Source organism: Calypte anna, chromosome 4 (genome assembly GCF_003957555.1).
Source record: "Calypte anna isolate BGI_N300 chromosome 4, bCalAnn1_v1.p, whole genome shotgun sequence".
Taxonomy (NCBI): Eukaryota; Metazoa; Chordata; class Aves; order Apodiformes; family Trochilidae; genus Calypte; species Calypte anna.
In genome coordinates, this window is record NC_044247.1 from 13,538,402 (window position 1) to 13,559,475 (window position 21,074).

At 39.0% G+C, this 21,074-nt stretch overlaps 1 protein-coding gene across 9 annotated transcripts in view; it reads left to right on the plus strand.

Moving 5' to 3' along the window:
- The first annotated feature begins 6,827 nt into the window (after positions 1–6,827).
- The window catches only part of XIAP (X-linked inhibitor of apoptosis), a 33,467-nt gene continuing 19,220 nt past the window's right edge, over positions 6,828–21,074 (plus strand). Inside the window, exons 1-6 of one of the 9 annotated variants that reach the window (XM_030449102.1) lie at positions 6,828–6,942; positions 7,515–7,578; positions 15,082–15,977; positions 17,296–17,395; positions 19,219–19,297; positions 19,921–19,954. In XM_030449102.1, the coding sequence (XP_030304962.1) occupies positions 15,116–15,977; positions 17,296–17,395; positions 19,219–19,297; positions 19,921–19,954 (1,075 nt within the window). In that variant the 5' untranslated portion in view covers positions 6,828–6,942; positions 7,515–7,578; positions 15,082–15,115. Of the gene's footprint in view, positions 6,943–7,514; positions 7,579–10,720; positions 10,901–14,375; positions 14,437–15,081; positions 15,978–17,295; positions 17,396–19,218; positions 19,298–19,920; positions 19,955–21,074 lie in introns of those variants that run through there. The other 8 variants (XM_030449096.1, XM_030449098.1, XM_030449103.1 and 5 more) reach the window with 8 other exon arrangements.

Genomic DNA, 21,074 nt, shown 5'->3' on the forward strand with positions numbered 1-21,074 from the left:
ATTTTGGAAAACTTGTAATATTGTAGATCCACCATTCAACAGTGACTCAGCAAAAGAGCATTCTGCTATTTTAGGTGTTGGGTTATTAATTAAATAACTTACTAAACACTTGAAAAATGGTGGAATAATTAGGCCTGGGATTCAAGTATATTGAATTGTCAAACAATTTTGCCAATCCACTGTTGCTACACTGTTTTGTTGTCTATGCATTTCATTTATACTAGCTAATAGTACAGTGGAATTGTGGCCAATGATACAGCTTTTACAGCAAATAAAATACATCAGTTGTGGATGTTGGTATCCTGCAAATTTTTTTGTGTGGTAGGGACTTCATAAGTTATTTACAACCCAATTAGAGCCTATTCTTGGGAACATTTATGCTGGTGAGTAATTTCACCTGCCAAGACTTGCACAGACTAGATAGACATGGGTAAATTTTTCTCTTACATAAATGCTTCTAAAATCATATTCCAATGTGCTAAATTTTTTCATATGTAAATATATAGATTTGTAGCTCAGAATTATTCCCACTTTTCAAGACATTTTGATTCTCTGCTTAAGTTTATCCTTTAGTTACATTCTCACCAAATGGCAAAATATTAATGCAAAAGTGGAGATCTGCAAGTCAGTTACTGCTGAGATTTATCTGGAGGATGGAGATGAGATGAGCTGTGCTGAGGGGCTTTACTCCCAGCCTGTGCTGGAACCATCACACAGACAATCCCTGTTTGCCTGCTCTGAAGAATGAAGGCACAATGAAAAACTAAATAAAAGGATTAAGAAACGTGTCATCTTCCTAGAAACTGGCGTGTCAAGCTCAGTGATTGGAATCCCAAGGTTATAGTCTGTAAAGTGTGAAAATATAGAAAAAAATAGGATTTTTGTGTGTCTTCCAAGATGAGCAGTGTATCCCTGCTGATGCATTTTAGTATCTTGCAACATTACCTGAGCCCACTAATGCAGCAGCAAGGCCAAGTGTAACTTGTAAAGCAGGTATTGCTGAACTCACAGCTCATCACTCACTCATTTAATTGAATATTCTTCAGGGTGGGCCTGTATTATTACACCTCTTGGGTTAGACTACATCCCACAGAAAATGGGATTTGATTTACTGCACCCTGTTTGCAAAATCCCTTCAGCTGATCATTAGCATTTGAAGGGGCTGAGCCAAGCTGCCCAGTTTGGTGTCCAAACAATGTGCTCACAGTCTGTGCTCCTGCCACACTCCTCTGGGATTTGTCTCCAGGGAAGCTCCAGATGCCTGGAGCACCTGCAGTGCTGGGGGTGCAGGAAGAGCAGGCAGCCAAAGTTTGCAAAGACAGGCAGTGCTTATCAGCAGTGGGCAGTGACCACAGCTCCCCCAGCTTCAGCTGATACTGCAGTTTGCAGGCATGTACCCTGTGACATATGTGAGAGAAAAAGTTTGAACACCAAAAGTACCTCACACATGTTTATTGTGAGGGGTTAGTGCACTGAAAGAGTCTGAATGTTTGAAGGGAAAACTTAAATTGGAGAAGTCAAACTCTTATCAGCATAGTCCATGCCCTCATTTGGGTTGGTACCCCAGATACCAGGCATGGTAAAATGAAAGTGTGTCTGTGGCTAATGATAATCATGTAAGGGAAAACCTGAACACACTCATAAACAGCAGACAGTTAGGAGTCCAAGAAGCTATTCCTGAAACTGTCAGTCCTGATTCCTCATTCTTAATCCCAACCTGGAAAGCAGTCTGGTGGCACTTTGCCCTTTGTTCTCTGTTCTGCTGCTGCTGCTTCTTTTTCTGGCACTTTGATTCTGACTGAGTCCCAAGTTGGAATATACTTACTTAAATATACCTGCCTTTGAAATGTGAGGAATCTATTTTTAATCTTCTACTTAATCAGCAGTATTTGAGACCTATGGAAAAGTTTGCCTAGCTAAGATTTGGACATGTATCTTAAGTTTCTCCCCCAGTCTATAATGATCCTCAGACATCATCAATGGGATATGGGGAACATAAAACACCAAAATCAAAAGGGACTTGCTAATTATAGCATTCCTCTTCACTCCTCTCTGCCCCTTCACTCCCATCAAGATAACATGAAGGAAATAAGCAAACATTGCCTTGGACTTGGCATTTTTCTACTTATCAAACCACTGACCTGTGTCAGTGTGCCAGCACTGATGTTCCAGCATGAAGGAATTATGACTAAAAAACCATGTACATGGTCATATGCCATATCCTTGCTAAGTCCAAAGTCCTAGCTCTAGATAATTATTTCTTGCATTAATCAGTGCAAACAGAACTCAAATAAATGACTAGTTGCACGTTTACCATCTTCCTCTTCATTTGGCATTTATCTTTGCTCACCTGCTCAGTGAATTGTGAAAGAAAGTAAACACTCTGTGTTTGTCCCTGATTTGACACCACATGCAAGTGAACTTAAAATTACTGCTAGGATATCCCAAGACTTCAAAAGAGGATTGGGTTCTTACCTGCTTAAATGCTGACTTCTCCACAGGGCATATATGATTGGGTTCAGGACTGCCACCATTGTTTGATGCTTTTGGTTTTAATGAGATGGTATTTTATTGCATTGTCTGGCCAGCAATGGATTTGGGAGCTAGAGGCAAGTTTGTCCTATCTAAGAGTTCATTGCTGAAGTTGAAAAGGCTCATGTTTTTTCAACTTTTCCTATTTCCATACTATTATGATGGTACCTCTAATTTTCTCTAACTTCCTTTGGTCTTTTCCATGACCTTCACTGAAATTTAATGAGAATGATGTTTATATCACCTGCTTGCAGTGAAATTAAATGAAGAATGTGCTGTAGCAGTGAGTGCTTTGGTAAAGGGAATGGGTGTCATACTCTTTTGCAAGGCTTTCCTGTTCCCATCAAGTGACTGCATCTCTTCTTTCAGTGGCAGGAAGAACACTGGATGTGATGCAAGGGATAAGCACAGCTTTCAGGCATCTGTTACTTATCACTTACTCAATTTTCAGTTGCCATATTCATGTGAAAATGTTCCCAGGTAAGGAAATGTTTTGTCATGTTTCTCCATTTATATTTCTTCCTTTGCTGCAGCTTTGAAATTCCAGCTCTGGATTATGTAGCTTTTTTTCACTCCATTCATTAACTTAATAGTAAAGGACTCATAAATGAACAAATGAGTTTAGTAAGAAAAAAGAAATTACATTTATTTCTTTGGGAATATATCAACAAATACAGTTGCCCATATGAGCTTCTGTGACTCATGACCCTTTATTGATTGAACAGTCTGTGTCAAAGAATGGTTTAGCAAGTCCACTTTGTATTTATCTGAGTCAAACAGCTTGGAAATGACTGAAATTTTAAAGAACAGTGGTTAAAGAAAATTTCAAAAAGATTATACTTTTGATATGACCTTTTTATTTAGTATTGGATTTTTTGTTATATTTTTGAGTCATAGACTGATAGAATCGATCAAACTGGAAAGGATCTCAAGAGACAATGTAATCCATGAGGTCAGATCAAGCCACACAGGGTTTTATCCTGTCTGGCCATGAAGCCTTCCAAGGATAGGGACTGCCTGGCTGTCTTCATGATTGAAAAGCTTTGCTTATATCTAATCAGAACTTTCCTTTTATGCACATTGTCCCTTGCCCTTCCACCACTGTGAGGAGCCTTCCTCCAGCTTCTTGGTAGCCCCCTTATAAGAATAGGAATGTTATTGTTAGGTCCCCAAAATCTTCCACAGGCTGAACAAATCTTCCCTCTTCCCTTGGCCTTCCAGGAGCACTGATTCACCCCAGCTGATCAGGGCTGTTCTTGCACTGGGGTGCCTAAAACTGGAGTATTCTAGATGCCACCTAATAAATGCTGAGGAAAGGGGGATAATGACTGAGCAGCAGGTCCTGGGCTCCTGTTTGTGCTGTTGGCCACCTTTGCTACCAGGGCATGTTCTGGTTCATTTTTTCCAAGGTCCTCAGATCTCCAGAGCTGCCCCCTCAGCCAGGGGTTATCATTGCAAGGGGTTATTCCTTCCCAAATGTGGGAGTTTGCATTAGTCCTTTTTGAATTTCGTGAGATTTCCTGTAATTAAATTTAACTTTTCCACAATACTCCAAAATACATATTGAAATACTTTGAATAGTAATTTAAAGAGGAATGTTTGTTTAATTGTAATAGAAATTTTAGTAGAAGTTACATTAAATTAACCTTGGAAACATCACCAGCTGCTGGAAGGATGTTGAGAGATCATCTGGGCACAAAGTGATTTGAAACATTTAGAAATTGTCCATATAAAACTGTCCAAGCTATGAATTGCTCATGTTTCCTAAGAAAAACCCCACGAACTGAACCCCCCCCTAAACTGCTAAGCAGAAAAATACCAAAATCTCTTTCACTTAACAGCAAATCTCCCCAAATCCACCTCTTGGACTGCCCTTAGTCAGACACACACACAGAGTGGCTAGAAGCTCCCGTTTGGGCCTCCAAATACTGCCCCTTCAGAAGGAAAAGTGCTTTAAAAATGAGCCAAAGCCAGCATTTTCAGACACTTCAGACTGTTGAGGTGCATTGTGCTTACTTTTTAAATGACATTTTTAATGGAGAACAGGAATTTAAGTCATCCCTAGGTAATAATATCTGAAGTAAGGTACTTCTCAGAGCAGAAGAAATGAGTATGATTCCAGCATGCTGTGCAGTACTGGGCTCAGAGGAACAGTGTGTAAACTGTCACTATAAATGCTATACAGCATCTGTTTTTCTAGCTAACTGCCTTGTTTCTTTACTTATTCATAGTATAATTTACATGAGCTAAAATAAAACCCACAAACCAGTACATCATGCAGGGATACAGCACTACAGAAGCCACGTTGTGCACATTCTACACAATAAGATGATTTTCCATATGCATTGCTAATTATTTAATGAAGCATGTGCATCTGTGCATCACGTGGAGAGAGGCATTTTTTTTTTTCTTCTTTTTTTTTTTTTTTTTTTTTCTTCCCAATTTATCTGAAAATAAAGTACAAAACTAAGATTCATGTACTCCAAGTATGGAATTGCTTTGTAGTCAGCTAAGGTCCATAAAGTAGTGGCTCCAAGAAGCAGACAGGAAAGCTCAGTGATACTAAACACATGAAATCAATAAACTAAACTTTTTGTTTGTTTTAATAAAGACTTCCCAAATTTTACTAAAAAATTTGCCTCATTTAATTTCATATGGAAGAAGAAATAGAGCAAATATGAACATTTGCCTATGTGCACTTTGGGCTGACAAAGATATGGTTTAAATTTTCTGTGATGTTTTATTACTCCCTGCCACTCAAGCACCACCACTGCATATTTCTGCAGTCACAAGTTACAGCAATACCAGCAGTTGTAATGTTGTTGTGTCACCAAATGATTTAAAAAAAGTTTCTACTGATGAGAAAATGAGAAAAGGAACAAAGTTTGAGAGTGTCACTCCAAGCAGTTGGCTTTTCTGGAGGGTAGAAGGAAGGAGATCCCTGACATAAAGCCAAGAATCTTGGCTACATTAAACTTCATTGGCTTAATCCTGAGGTCACCTGAGTTTCTAAATATAGGAAAAGGTTAATGGAATATTTTAATGTTGCACAACAACCACCTTAGTCTTGAAGATTATTGGATTATTTTGGCAACAGCTACCAGAGAAAATAGTCAGAGGTTTCTCTCTGGTCTAGAAAATTCTGGGCCAAATACATGAAATTTGCAATAGCTAATGAGAACACAAATGTTATATTTGAAAAAAAAAAAAAAAAGCCAATACCTGACAAGCATTAATAAGTTGCACTACCTGCTTTTTGTTAATATCCCTGTGATTTATGGTAAAAATCTCACATCTTTTATGAGTGCTTAGGAGACCAGCACCTTGATGGGAGATGATTTCTGAATTCCATGACACATCCATTCATGTGAAGTCTGTCAGTTTCAGGATAAAGAACTGCACTCTTATAGAATATTTCAGTCAAGGTGGCTCTTAAGAGCAACACTTTATTTAGGTCAAACTTGTAACTTTCTCAGTATCTCTCTTGTCTGCTGGCTGGAGGAATCATCCCTGAGATTTGAGGGTGTCCTGCAAGCATTAGAGCACTCACCTGGGGCTCACCTCCTCATTGCTCTGCCTTGAGTTAACAGATGGAAGTCTTGACCAGCTGTACCTGCCAGAAACCAGGGGAGAGAGGCAGGAGAGAGCTGAGAGAACCTTGCTGCAGGTCAGATGGTGTGCAATGTGCAATGGAAGGGTTGTTGGAGATGCTGAGGGAGAAGGGGGAGCCTGAGGTACGGCTGAGCTGAGGGACTGCGGGGACAGAGAAGTGGAACCACGGAATCATCCTTATAGAATTGTGGAATGGTTTGGGTTGGAAGGGACCTTAAAGACCATCCAGTTCCAACCCCCTTGCATGGGCAGGGACACCTCCCACCAGCCCAGGTTGCTCCAAGCCCCATCCAGCCTGGACCTGAACACTTCCAGGGATGGGGCAGCCACAGCTTCCCTGGGCAACCTCTGCCAGCGTCTGAACACCCTCACACTAAAGAATTTTTCCTGTTTCTAACCTGAATATCCCCTCTTCATATAGAAAACCGCTACCCCCTGCCCTGTCCCTCCGTGCCCTTATAGAATTCCCTCTCCACCTTTCCTCCCCCCTTTCGGGATCTCCCCGGCTCTCTCCCACCTTTCCCGCCCTCTCAGAACCGGGACGGTGCCCCGCTCTCGCCGCTAGGTGGCGCTCTCCACCAGCGGGAGCCGCTTGCGCATCCCCCCTCCCCCAGCCCGCTAGGGGGCGCTGTTCCCTTCTCGCCTCCGGGGCCGCGGGGCCTGCCGGGAGCCGCCATTTTCTCGGCGTGCGCTGCCTGAGGAGGGGCTCCCGCGGACGGTGCCGGGAGGAGGGGACGCGGCCCGGGGTGTGGTGAGGAAGGACGGAGCCCGGTGGGTTGTAAGGGCGGACACGGCCCGGTGAGTTGTAAGGCCGCGGCCTTTGGTATCGGTACGCCGAGGTAGAGGGCGGGACGACCCCCGTGGCTGCTCGTTCTGGCGGCTCCCGCCGCCGCTTGCAGCTCCCCTCGCCGGGCAGGGGGCTGGGTCCGTCTCCCGGTGTCCTCCCGCCCCTCCCGGAGGTGGTGTTGGGGGTCTCGGGGGCCGCTCGCAGGGCAGCCGCTGCCTCCAGCCTCTCCCAGGTGGGGCGAGTGTTGCCATGGTAACGGGCGGCGCTACCGGGCCGAACCGGGTCGGGCGTGTCCTGTCCTGTTCCGCCGGGTCACCCTGAGCCCTGGCTGGAGCCTTCGGTTTTCTCTGGGCGGGTCTGCGGGGTTCAAGATCCGCAAGCGGCTTTTCTCCGAGGGGAGCGATTAATGTTGGGTTGTAGGAAAAAGGAAAGAAAAAGGAAAAATTTGTAAGATTTGGGTTGTAAGAGAAAGGAAAATTTGCTGTGCTACCGCGCGGTTTTGTGGGCATCTTTGGGACTTTTGACATATTTGAATATTGCCTCCCTTTGCCCACATTTTTTTTTTTTTTTATGTTCTTAATAGACCATCACTTTTTAGGATGCTCCTCCTCCTTAACCACGGTGCTGGTTTGTTCAGGTTTTCTATGGTAAGAACTCAATATTTATTAATTTCAGATCACTCAGATCATGTTTTTTCAGCGGTAATGCAAACACTAAATATGCAATGGCTTTTGGTCTGTGCTGCTTCATTTCTCTGTATCAATCAGTGCACTTCTGCACTGCTCCCTCTCTGATACACTTCTCTCTGAGAGAAGCCTTGTAAAGAGGTGTAAGACCTGGTTTAGTCATAGTTTCTTTCCTTTTTAAGGGTTTTTAATCTAAAAATCTTTTGCAGAACTGTTTGCGTCTTCCCTTCATTCCTACAATCTTATGGTGTGATTTCAGTACTATATAGAGCTAAATAGGAAGATTCGGTTTCTTAAGTGTACAATTAGAAACAAGACCTTGCAGTAGACCAACAAAAAGCAAAATTTTCAAAAAGTTTTCTTTTAATCCAGTACCTTAACAAAGAGCAAGATGATATCCATTAACTTAATCTGCTCATTGTCATGCCATGAATCACCACATAACAGTGAGGTCAACAGTGAAGTATTCTCTTGGAAAGCAAGTTTTCCTGTGATGGGTTTGTTGGTCAAGTTTATGTTTGGGTATTTTTCATTTTCCTAAAAGTTTAATTTTCCTACAGACTTGATTGCTTTGCAGTTTTCTCTGAGGCCTTTTAAAGCACACCCATCTTCACCTTTCTGTAGAAAACTTGGCAGCTACACCACATACCATGAAGGGGGAAGGAATAAGTTAATGATTGTTCAATAATTTCTCTGACTTTGCCCTTTGAAAGCAGCAACAAAGTCAAAGAATTCTGATGAGGGCTGTTTGGTTATGGGATTTTTTTGCTTGCATTTGATATCCCAAGAGTAAGGAAATGTGTGTTCATGTCTTGTTATTTCAAGTATGAAAATGGATTTCATGTCAAGCCTCTGTGTACCTGTGACCTTCTGCATCTGTTGCTGACCTCCCAGGGGAGTGGAGACAGCTGCAGGAAGCTGGAGTTTCAGAAAATCCAATTTATAATCAGATGCAGAATTTCGTAGGAGAGAGAAGGTTGGATCATTTGATGATATTCTGTCTACTGATAGAGTCTTTGGGGTTTTTTTCTGCCCTCTAGTTTTTAATTCCAGGGATTTGGTTTGCCCTCTTTGGATCTTCTGAGGTCTCCCCAGTCCCTTGCTAGTTTCAGTAAAACATCTGCATTTCAAACTTTCTCTGATCTCAGACTCTTCCAGCTTTAGAATATATTTTAATTTGGATTTCTTGGCCAAATTTATAGAATTTTCATTTTTTTTATTAATAATTTTGGGGTTGTTCCTTCATATACTATCCTAAAGTTTAGGAAAAAAATAAAATCGGAAACCTTTTTTTCTACCAACAGGAATATAAATAATGGAATTTATTCTAAAGATGGGTGGAAAGTAGAGATGAAAGCAGTATCTGCTTTGGTTTAACTATTACTAAACTTGGTCTGACTTGATGGTAGTTCCGAGGGAAAAACTACAGTAAAACCCTTTGTGTATTTTTTGTTCCAGGACTTATCAACATCCAGTCCTTTGCTTTTTATTTTACTTAACTTGTGGTCTGCCTTGCAGAGTTCTACTCCAGGATGTTCTGAACATGGTGATTGGTCCAGAAACAGCAAGATTTTTAAACATGAAACGTGTGCTTTAGGTTTGAGCATAGATTAAGACTGAAGAAAGTGTGCTGCCAAACTTGAATGGAATGTCACTCCTAGCACAGGAAGTGTTAAATGTGGCTTCACATACCTTGCAGTTTGTTGTCCTCCCCCTTCTGTGGTTCAGAGAGTTTCTTATTAAATAGAAAGGCAAGCAGAGTGTTTTCAACAGGTGCAACTTGGATATTTCACTCTTGGTACAATACTATAATTAAAGTTAATCCCAAAGTCATCCATTTCCTGACAAAGTTAAAATATAGAGTAGTGGTGTATGGTAGTGTTGTAGTGCTGAATATGGAATTTATAAAAAAGTCTTGTATGTGAAGGGGGAACAGTACAATAATTAAGCCAATTAAGACATTGGCAGGGGTTATGGAAACAGGATGGAAAATTAATAGACTGATTTTCCAAGTGTTGGGGGGGAAGGGGGAACAAAAATGGAAGAATTGTATTTTCCCTATGATTTGTCTGAAAGAAAGCTCACAGAATCTCAGTAACCTGAAATGGTACCATTTAAGTGACCTTGTAATTAAAATTTGATAGCTAAATCATACACAGACTTTTTTATGATTTACAGGAGTACAATCCATGTAACAAATATGTTTCATTATCTTTTTGATATTTTTGCTTATGCCATGAATAAAACATTCCCCTTACTGGAAGTGCCAGGTAAATTAGAGACCATCAGGATTTCTCCTGCCTTTTTTATGGTTTAGTTTTGATGGAGGGTTATTTGAAGTCTTGTTTTCTTGGTGTTAGCTCCTCTGTTCTCTGGCTTTACCTTTAATCTCTCAGTATTCTTGAGGCTTGGTAGGATTTTTTTCTGTTGGTTTTTGGGGGGATTTTTTCGTTTGGGGTTTTTTTGTTGGTTTTTTTTTTGCATTTGTTTCCTCCCCCCACACACACCTTATTTTTAGGTACTGTCACCCATAGGCAGTTCACTTCAGTGGCAGCAGCTGCCAGAACTAAGCCTTTGCTTTAGATAGAATTTCCTGTGTCCACATATAAAATGCTGGCATCTGGCATCTCTTTCACACTTCGCTGTGTACTAAACACTTAGCAAGGTGTGGTAGAGCTGAAATGGTTTCCTCCTGATCTTCAGTAGTGACTCTTCTCTGGAAACACAGATTTATGCACCCATTAATGGCTGGGGTTGATTATGTCTGTTTGACTTCTGACTTCTCTGTGGGAACATGTACCTAGGCTACAGAATGCCAGTTTTTTCTATAGCAGCTGGTGTTTACTTTCCCAAACATACAGCTGAAGTTCTTCTGAAGACATTTATCTTGTAAGTTCACAAAAATTATTTTTTCCTCTGCCCTTGGCAGGTGCTCATTTGTCCCACTCCTATTTACTGAGATCACTGCCTTGAATCCGTTCTCCTTGTTTATTTATTTATTCCCCTATTCCTATTGCTGTATTCTATGCTCATTATTTCTTTTTGAAGCAAAATACATTATGAATATCATTCTCAATCACATGTTTCTTTTGGCCTGGTTATGTTTGTTTATCAGATGAAGAGAGTGTAAAAGTCTTTGTGACTGGAGTGAGGATTTAGGAGGATCTAACAGCTCAAGTAACCTTGAGCAGCCGACTGACTGCCTGTAATGACAAACCCTGATGAGAAGCTAAGTAGGACCTGTTTGATAAACAGACAAATGAAGATGAGCTGATGGATTTATGTAAGCTTTGGCACAGAGTCAAAATGCATTGTGTAGATACATACTCTCTCTATAAAATGAAGAAAAACAAGCTGTAATAATTTTCTTTTAAATATCTATTGATAATTAGATGTAAATATGCTAAGAGCTATAAACACTGCTTAAATAAATCTCATGGTTCTTCTGGCTTTGTATAAGTATGGTTTCAGTTGGCAGCCTGTACCTTCCTTGATCTAATTGCAGCTGAGCAGGCACAAAGTGAAATTCAGGGGAGTGACATGCATAATCTGTGTGTCAGCCAGTGCAGGATGTTCTCTTTGATATTTGCTTGGAGCACTACTCTCACATTTCAAGATCCACTCAACAATAAATGCTAACATCCTTCTCACAGCACCTCCAGCTGAAGCTGTGTTTGTGTACCCTTTGGTCAGGAATGTGAGGCTGTGCCAGGAGGTTTCTGACTTGGAGGTTACTGCCATGCTTGTCATGGGGGAATTAAAAATAACTCCTTATAATGCCAATCTGTTTTAGGATTAAGAATGGAAACAATCAAGTACTTGAAAGAGAAAAATGGGTTCCAGACTTGTCCTTTGAATTATTTCAGATGTAGGTAATGTGTTGATGATCTGTTTTTTCTTAAAATCATACTTGTTAAAAATTCTTAGCCTGAATTGAGTATGTTTGGCTGGCAAGCCCTCAGTATACAATTTCTAAATTTTAATAAGTTAGAATTTTTGTTGTAATTCTTATCTTTGTTTTCTTCTGAAATGTAATTGATAGAATATATAAATTAGTGCTTTACTTTGAAAATGGGAGCTGTCTTGTGACAAATACCTTCAGATGGTTAAAAGCAAGATTAAACTTGGCTCCTGAAAGTCTGTCAGGCCAAAACAGGCTTATTACTTAATGCATATGTGAGAATATATTTAATATTTTTGTAAATCCTCTGGATTTTATAAATGAAGATGAACTTTAACATTTATGGATCTTCTACTTTTAGTGCATTAAATGTTTGCAGAAAAGCTTAACTAACTTCCATATGCATTAAGCATTCCCTCTGAATTAGGGGTTGCTGCTGGTATGTGCTGTAAAGTCTTGTGTACACATCTTAGTTGGCTGTTTTTTATAAATTTGTTTCTTTGCCATAAATCACTCAAATATACCTTCCATCACTTTTCTTCTGCTCTTAATGTTTGAGAGCTATTATGCTAAATCCTTACTCCAGTTAGTTGGAGTAAGGCAACTGTTAAAATACCTGTATAGAAATATTGTTAATGTTTTTAATATTGTTAATGAAATATTGTTTAATGTTACACTTTTAACAGTTGTTTGAAATAGAAATAATTGAACTTGGTGTTGCATTTAAATTAGTACTAATGTGCTTACAGCAGTACTTACTAGGGGAGGACTTCGCTTCAGTGCTTAATTAATGTGTTGATTTCTTTTTCTCTTAGATAAAATGGTAAAGAAATGTAAACCAACTGTGTTTAGAGGGGCTGCTGTCAGGAAAGGGCTTCATAAGACTCTAATAATTCATAATTCAGATGGAGTGTTAAAGCCTGCAGATACCTGTGAGAAATGAATTGTAGAACTTAGATGTGATTTTGAGAGGCCTCTAGGATGATGTTGAATCTTTCTGCTCCAGCATATCAAGATGAAATAATATGATTGATATAATTTGAAACAGTTATTTCATATTAAAGCATAGATCTGTAGTGATTGGACTTTTTGTCAGTACTTACTGCTCTTCTGGGTTGTGCTTTTCACACCGAGGGTGATCTGTGTGTCTCCAGGAGTTCTTGAGATCTGTCAGGCTTGAACCCTGGGCTGTCTTTACCCCCATTTCACTGTGATCTGGGAGAGCAATTGACAGGGAAGGGCTGAGGAGATCACCTCTGATTTTCCACTTATTTTGCATGCAACAGGTAAAAGGAGAATGTAGAGGCTCTATTCTGAATTTAAAGTAAACATAAACAACAAAAAAGTTAAAAGTGGAAATAGGATGTTGTTTTTTCACTGTTTCTGAGGTAATTTCTGTATAAATAACCTACAAATGAAGATTTTTCTGTTATTTATACATTGAAAGCATATGCATTTGGGTTTTTTTATTACATTTTGAAAAGGAATCTGAAGAATGTGAGGTAGGCCTTGTCTGTTTTGTAGCAAGCCTTAGGCATGCAAATAAGAAAATTAGGTCTCAGCTAATGGTATTTGAGTAATACAAATTATTAATGCAGTACTGTGGTAATGATGATAGACCCATAAGGTCACTTGAGATCTTTACAGAAAGAGTCCTGTTTAGAGGGTTTAAAATAAGACTTTTAAAGGAAAGACACATTAACTTTTAAACTTTTGTTATAAAAATTGATGGTTTTCAGGATATATAAATGTATTTAAAAACACATACTGCAACAGCTTTCATATTACTATTATGGTGGTATAATAGTGGTATTAGTGATTTTTTTTTTTTTTTTTTTTTTTTTTGGCCTTCAAAGTCAAAACAAGCTTGTAGGTCAGATTTGTAGGTCAGTCAATGTAATTTATTCAGAAGCTATTTTTGAATGTGCTAAGCTAAAACAGAAAACCACAGTGTAATTTTCAGTGTCATTACCTTAGTCACAAAGTGACTTACAGAAGGAACTAAAGCTGGTGCTCAGCAGTCTTGTGTCCATGAAGCAAACGTGCTGGGGCTCTGAAGTTTTCTCAGCCTGCTTATAAGTCCATTAGTTTAGTCATCTTGGCAAAGGCTGCAGTGATCCTGCAGTGTGGACTCATTTTTAATTTTCCCCTCCCCTTTCTGAACTTTAAAAAAGGTTTTGTCCTCCTGTAGAAGCTCCATGTAGGATGATACAAGCTATTATTATAGTTGTAACATCTGGATTGATTTACCAGAAAGTGTAATCAGTATTAATGCAGGTGTTGAGGAAGCTAAACTTTTGCCTGATGGCCCACCTTAGAGCAGAAAATAGACATATCAGGAATAATATAGAAAATTGAGAATGCTTGGTCAAATAGCTCCATGTTTTGTTCTTCCTTACATGCAAGCTGAATTACTGCTTTGTCCTAAAAGTCCATTTGAGCAGTGTCAAAAAAATATAATGTACCACTTAATAAAGGAGTAAGTTTGAGATGTCTATCAGCAGTAGTCTCTGTTTTACTGCAGACTCTCTAAGTCATTAATGTCCCTGCACTTGTCAGAACAAGAGATGTCCTCTGCTTTCATCCATTTTGGGATGAAGGCCATGCCTGTGTCAGGTTGTGGGTCTTGCACAGGCTCTGCAGGAACCAAGTTGTTTTCCATCATCCTCGGGAAAGATGGGGCTCTGAGCAGCCTCTGGCCCAGGGGCAGGACTAGCAGTCACCCTGGAAAAGTGTAGGCAGGGCTAGGAATGTGGGACAGGCAGTGAGCAGGATGACATTCCTGCAGGGAGGGAAGGGAGGGAAAGCTCAGGAGGTTCAGGAACTGGTTGTGCTTGTGGAGAGTCTGGGCAGGGCAGGAGCAACAGTGCTGGTTTTGTCCCAAACACTGATCTTGAAAGCAGAGCACAGCACTTCTGGTAAAATGCCCCAGTGAATCACTTAATAGTTTATTTCTTGAGATATGTTACAATATAACACAAACCTCTGAAGGCTTTTTTCTTTTTGGTGATGGATTTGCCTGTTGGTGCCTTTCCGTAATGAGCAGGAGGGCCATGGCCTTTGTATGGGGGGGAAAAATAAAGGTAGTTTTGTTTCTGGGCTGTGAGATTTTGCAAATGTTCGGGCTTATATCAGTGTTTTAAATTCACTGAGTTTGTATTTCAGGCTCAGAAGCCTCTTGTTGGGGTTTTGCCTAGAGCTTTTGTTCAGTATTTTGTGGATTTCATCCTTGCAATGTTTGTTAAGAAGCAGAACATGCTTTTAAAGCTATAAATGCATAAACCTGTGTTTTTTCCATGTGAATTTTTATTGGTTCTTGATGCTTCATGTTCATCCCGTCTTTTTAAAATTTATTTTAATTTTTTTTATTATTTTTTGGTTTTGTTTTTCATGCTCTGGTGTTTGCATGGTAGTGGGGCATGGGTGAGGGCAGGCAAGGGTGAGATGTAAGGGAAGAGGCATTATTTTAATACGTAAAAGGTGGCAAGTTTAATTTAATCAGTTTCCAGTGTGTATGATGCTTTATTCCATCTGTGAAATTAAAACATTTATTCTTTGCTTAGGAAATCTGAAAAGGAGAACCCTACTCATGAAGAGATGATGTGCAATGGCCCAGAGAACTCAGAAGCTTGTGCCCCTCCAGAAACTGACCATGGGCAGCAGTGGGCACAGGAACACTGCAGACTGGGAACTTTTGTGGAATTTCCACTTGACTGTCCAGTTCCAGCATCAGCTTTAGCACGAGCTGGCTTTGTTTACACTGGAGAAGGTGACAAAGTGGAGTGCTTCAGTTGCAATATCAATATTGAAGGATGGGCATCTGGGGATTGTGCAGTTGAGAGACATAAACACCTTTCCCCAAATTGCAGATTTATTGCAGAATCTACTTTTCTGGAAAATAACACACATCCTCTCACCAACAACTACCAGGATGAACACCACCGTGAAAATGGTTCCAGCAACTCAGCCCTGGTGGATGACCCTTCTGAGCTGGAGGCAGATTACCTCTTGAGAACTCGATGGGTTGTGGATATGTCAGATACTTTGTATCCTAAAAACCCCACTATGTGCAGCGAAGAGACAAGGTTGAAGTCTTTTTACAACTGGCCCCTCAATGGCCACTTGAAACCAAAGGAATTAGCTAATGCTGGATTCTATTACACAGGTGTTGAGGATCAAGTGGCCTGTTTTTGTTGTGGTGGAAAGCTGAAACAGTGGGAACCCAGTGACAGAGCTTGGTCAGAACACAAGAGGCATTTTCCCAAATGCTTTTTTGTGCTGGGCCGGGACGTTGGAAATGTTACAAGTGAATCTGAGCTTGGGAGAAGTGGTCTGAATGATCCAGAGTATCCAAGGAATCCATCTATGGCAAAATATGGAAAACGTTTACAAACGTTTTTAACTTGGATATATCCTGTTGACAAGGAGCAACTTGCTGAAGCTGGGTTCTATAGCACTGGTAAGCCAAACATTAAAATAGCTGTTACAGGGAAATTTTATGTGTCTTGTTAGGAAAAATCAAGCATTTGAATTTTCTAATACAGAATGATATGCCAGAATTTCTGTACTCTGTAAACTACTTTTCATAGTTCTTGTGTAAAACAGGATACATTATATCAAATATTTTTAGTTCCAAAGTTCCAAACTTGGTCATAAATTAATGTTTAGCAATAAAACATCAAAGTTTATTTTCCTTGCCTGTTAGAACCCTCTTAATGCATGTTTCACAGTGACAGATTTTGTTCTTTTTTTTAAATGAAGTGCCATCTTCCAGATACCTACTTTAGGTCCATGGAGTTTGTTTATAGGCTGTATGAGAAGCCTTAGGAACAGACAATTCAGGTCGTGTGCCTTTTATTTAGCTAAGGTGTGTTTGTATTATGACTTCGAAGGCTTGAAACCATCAAATGCTGGCAGTAGCTGCTGGAACAGCTTTGTGAGGACAGGAACTCCAGTGGAAGAGCTTTTGCTCTTGATGGTCCTGTCTGCCCTGGTGAGACTCCGGTGTCTGTGCATTGGTTTCCCAGTTGGATTGAATTTGCACAGTGGCTGCACAGCTCTCCAGTGGCTTTACTGAGAGTGCAAAGTGTTGCTTTTATTAGATCACAAAGAAATAGGGATTATCAGGGCTAACTGCTTGCTCTCTCATCTTAATTAGCTTCTCTCAGTAATTCTCAGAAGAACTTTTAAATCTGATTCTGTTTGTTTTATTTGTGGCTGTAAATAAAACCTTTGATATATAGTCTGGTATGAGTGATACATGGGCAGTATCTCTACCCAGTAGAACTGTCTGTACTGATTCCTTGGATTCCTAGAACTATACACACAGTATCTAAGAAGTTTCTGCTGCAGTCTTTGGTGACAGCAGAGGTAGTGCTAGAGCAGAGAACACAGTTTCTGATCTTCTCTCAGTTGGTTGTGCTATTGCTCTACAGAGCCCCTTAATGGTGAAGGACCAAAACATCTACAGCTTTATGGTAAAAGACTTCATGCTGGTTTATTGCCTTGAGCTATTTGATAATAGATTCTCTTTAGCTTTTGCTTTTTAGCTGTGTAATTACTTGCTAAAATAAAATTCAGGAATACTTCATGTCACTCTTTCTTAAAGCTCAAGTCTCTCTGAACATATCCTATGGATTATATCCTTTAAAATCGAGTTCTTTTTGGTTGCAGTTGTTAATCAATGGAACAAGAATGTTTAACAATAAATATTTAGTTGATAACTTATTGTTATGTCTACAAGGCATCTGTAACTTTGTTTTGGTGTGTTCCCTCAGGTAATGGTGATCATGTTGTGTGTTTCCACTGTGGTGGAGGATTGCAGGATTGGAAGGAAAATGAAAACCCATGGGATCAACATGCCAAATGGTTTCCTGGGTAAGGTATTTTTTACTGTTTTCTTGTTGCATCTCTCAGTTTGGTTGACAGTATGGTACCTTTTAATGGCAGTATACTAAGGTTTCAGAAGGTTGACTATGGGTTATATTGTTTAACTTTATGAAAATGACTTTTTCTAGTTGCACTCTTCCACTTCCTTCTTCATTTGGGTCATTTAGGCACCAAAGGAACATCAGTTATCTTCTGTGGTTATTATCTTATTTTTCCTTTCCAATAAGTAGAAAATATTTTAGGGAATTTTCTGCAGGTGGCCTTTTTTTGGTTGTTTCATCTGTTCTACCTTCTGTATTTATATTTGTCTTCTCATCAAGATGCTTTAGTATTGCCCTGGAGGCCTGGAAAGAGAACATGAACCTAATGTCTTTAAGAGGGAGGAGGAAGTTCTAAAGGGAATGGGAAAGAGCTAAATCTCAAGAGGTGAAGGCAACAACTCACTCATTAGAAGTGTTCAGTCTGAAAGATTGCCCTGAAATTGTACATTCTGAATAACAACTTTTAAGTCTGTTGTTCCTGTGTCAGTTTGTTTGTAGGATTTATTCTGTGTCTGGACTTCACTGATGACTCAGCTCGCAGAACTGTGAAGTTTTGTGAATATGTATCTGATGTTGGTTTTCCTCCTGATCCAAATGCTACATTCTAATTGTTATTTTAGTAGCCTCATAGATGCCAAAGTTTTTAACTTACATCAGGATACTAAGTTAATAAACTCCTGTCTGGTGCAAACAAACCCAAAGGAGGCAGTATTGGTACTGAATTCAAAACGTTCTTCTGCATAATTTTAAAGGACCCAGAAGCAGTTTTTTAGAAAGATTGCCAGTTTTTTCCTAAAATGTGTTTTGAGGAAAGGAGGAATAGTACATGACTCATTGTTTCTTACTGGTAGATAAAAGCTGTCTAAGTACCAGGCTTAGTTACTTGTATAACTGATAAAATCAACATCTTGTGTTAGCAGCCAAATTTGGCATCTGTGGTTAAATGCTCTCTAGGAATTGGCATTTAGTATTTATGCATTAGTTGATCTTTTTTTTTTCCAATACAGATAGAGGCAAGCTTGTAATTATCAGTCTCTGCCACTTGAAAGAGATGCCTGGCTTGGTGCAGTGACTAGTTAAGACATTTCCTTGCTATGTTCCACTCCTCTTTACATGGATTTGGTTTTGTTTCAGTTTGCTTAAATTATGTCAGTTTTGATTATTTCCTCACAGATCATTAACTGTCTTATATGGAGTTTTTGCACATACATTTCAGGGGCAGTTTGTCAGTCTCTCAGCTTGCTGTCCCTGTCCCTGAACAGGACACCATGAAGGTGAAGTAACTGCTGAAGCTGGAACACTATTGTGGAGGAATTATGGCATTCTCTAAAACTTCTGGTAGGGAAGAGCTCTGCCCAATAGCTAGGACTGGTTGGAAAATAGTGAAAGCAAGCAAAAGGCATCTTTCTGACCAGGAACTTCTTTACTTTGTTTGCAAAAGACTAAAAGAACCAATATCTTAACATAATGTTTGTTTTTCATTGGAATCTTTACTTCTATAAATTTGTGGCATCAGATGCCATGGACAAAAAGTCTTAGGTTTCTGTTTCAACAGAAATGTGAAAAAGATAAGTGCTGCTGAAGTGATTTAAAAGTTTTTAGAAATGCTTAAATGATATTAGTGATGTTGATGAAACATTTAGAGATTTTATTTTAAAAAGCAAGCATGCTGTATGATGTAGGAAATCTGTCAAAGCTTTCCTAAGTTATGTAATCAATTTTGTTTGCTGCATATGCAGTTTTATTACAACTAAATATTTTCATTTACAGGTGCAGATTTGTGAGAAAGGAAAAGGGGCAAGAATTTATAAATAATGTTCACTTAAGAGATGAATGTAGGGATTCAACAGTAAGTGTCTTGCATATCAAATAATGTAATTTTGTTAAAGTAAAAAACAGTTTTCACATAATTTTCATATGGAGTTATTCTTCTAATTATCCATGTATCATTTAGTCCTTGTGCTGCTTTCATTACCAGAAAGTGAAAGTATGTTTTGATTCTGTCCCTCAGGGTTTCTAGATCTTGCAGTTCTCCATAGATGAGTTCTGGATCACAGATACCTTGTATAAATACCTTGTACCTTGTATAAATTGTATGTTTGGTACTGAACAAGTGCTCATCTTTGTATAGCCTGGGAACCTGAAGTTAACAGTTAATAATTCCCTTATTCAGGTGTAGTAAATAATTTTTTCTTGTTGGTAGAGCATTGTTAATCTGTATGCAGTCACTAAAAAGTAAACCCAATGTTTTTTTAGAATAAGAATTATGATTATAGCAAAGATTTATATAGCAATGTAAAACTATATGAAAGATGTAACAAAACAGTGATCCCTTTACAGTTGTTGAGAGCAGATTTAATAAATTTAATCAAGAAAACTGAGATCAAATAGCTATTTTCTGTCTTGTAACTGTATGTTTCTTTCTACCTTCCCCACAATGGTAATTTTTTTCTCTATATATTTCAATTCTAGACAGAAGCTGCTGAGCAGACAACACTTACTACAGGTATTAGTTTAAAAAAAAAACCAAACAAAAAAACCCCACAAGAAACAGTCCCCTAATTTGGAATATCTCTATTTGCATGCAGAATAAAGGAAATGGTTAATTTAAAAAATAACTATTACATTTTTTAATAAAGCAAGACAGAAGAATTGTTGGGTGATCCTTTTCCATTGCTTTTAAACAACGGTGGCATGAATTTTTTTTTTGCTGAGGGGAAACCTAATAATGGTTGGATATATATTGTGAAGATTGTAAATCATGAAAGAAGTACATATAGGATGCAGTCTTATTTTTATAGCTGGCAAGTATGCATCATGAATTAGTAGTGCTGTGGGATGAATGTTAAAAAATACTGAAATGAAACAATTGCTGCTCTTCACGAGGCAGGAAGAGTTGGGCTGTTAAATGGCAATGACTGGGAAGCTGAGAAAGCCAAAATAGCTTCGTGTTCCAGTATTACACATTCCTGCAATGTTTGTCACAAATACCAAGCAATAAAAACACAAGATAGTTAAAGGGGTAGTAGGAAGACAGTCAAGCAGCTTATTCACAGAATAAAAAGCTGTTGCTAACAAGAATGGTTACACAAAACCCATTTTAGAAATCTCTCACACATAGAACATTTATGAGAGTGAAATCTATGAGATTAAAATTTTGCTTTTTGAGCAGTCTTGTTACAAGATATTAGACATTTACATGTAACAGAAGAACTGGAAATGAGACACTACTAACAAATCTATTTTAAAAATTACATGGAAAAGAGGAAAGGGGAGGTCCAGAAAAATGGTTTCCCACAGTAGTGCTCTGTGTTCTTCTGGGAAAGCTTAGTTGCTTGCTGATTGTGCTGTGTTTTGGTTTTTTAAAATTCAAACTATTTATTGGTTTCTCTCAGCATGTAATTTTTTTTTCTGAACTGAATTAAAATTTATCTGATGTTATCAAATGTATCTATCATGCCTTGGGATTTTGGATTAATTTCAGTTAACATTCAATGATGAAATTTGTGATAATTGTGTAAAAGATTATTTATGAACTTGTAGTAGATTAGCAAAATTAGGAGGATTTCTGTATTACAATTAGATGGAGACTAGGAAATCTTGGATGGAAGGCATCTCAGATCTGC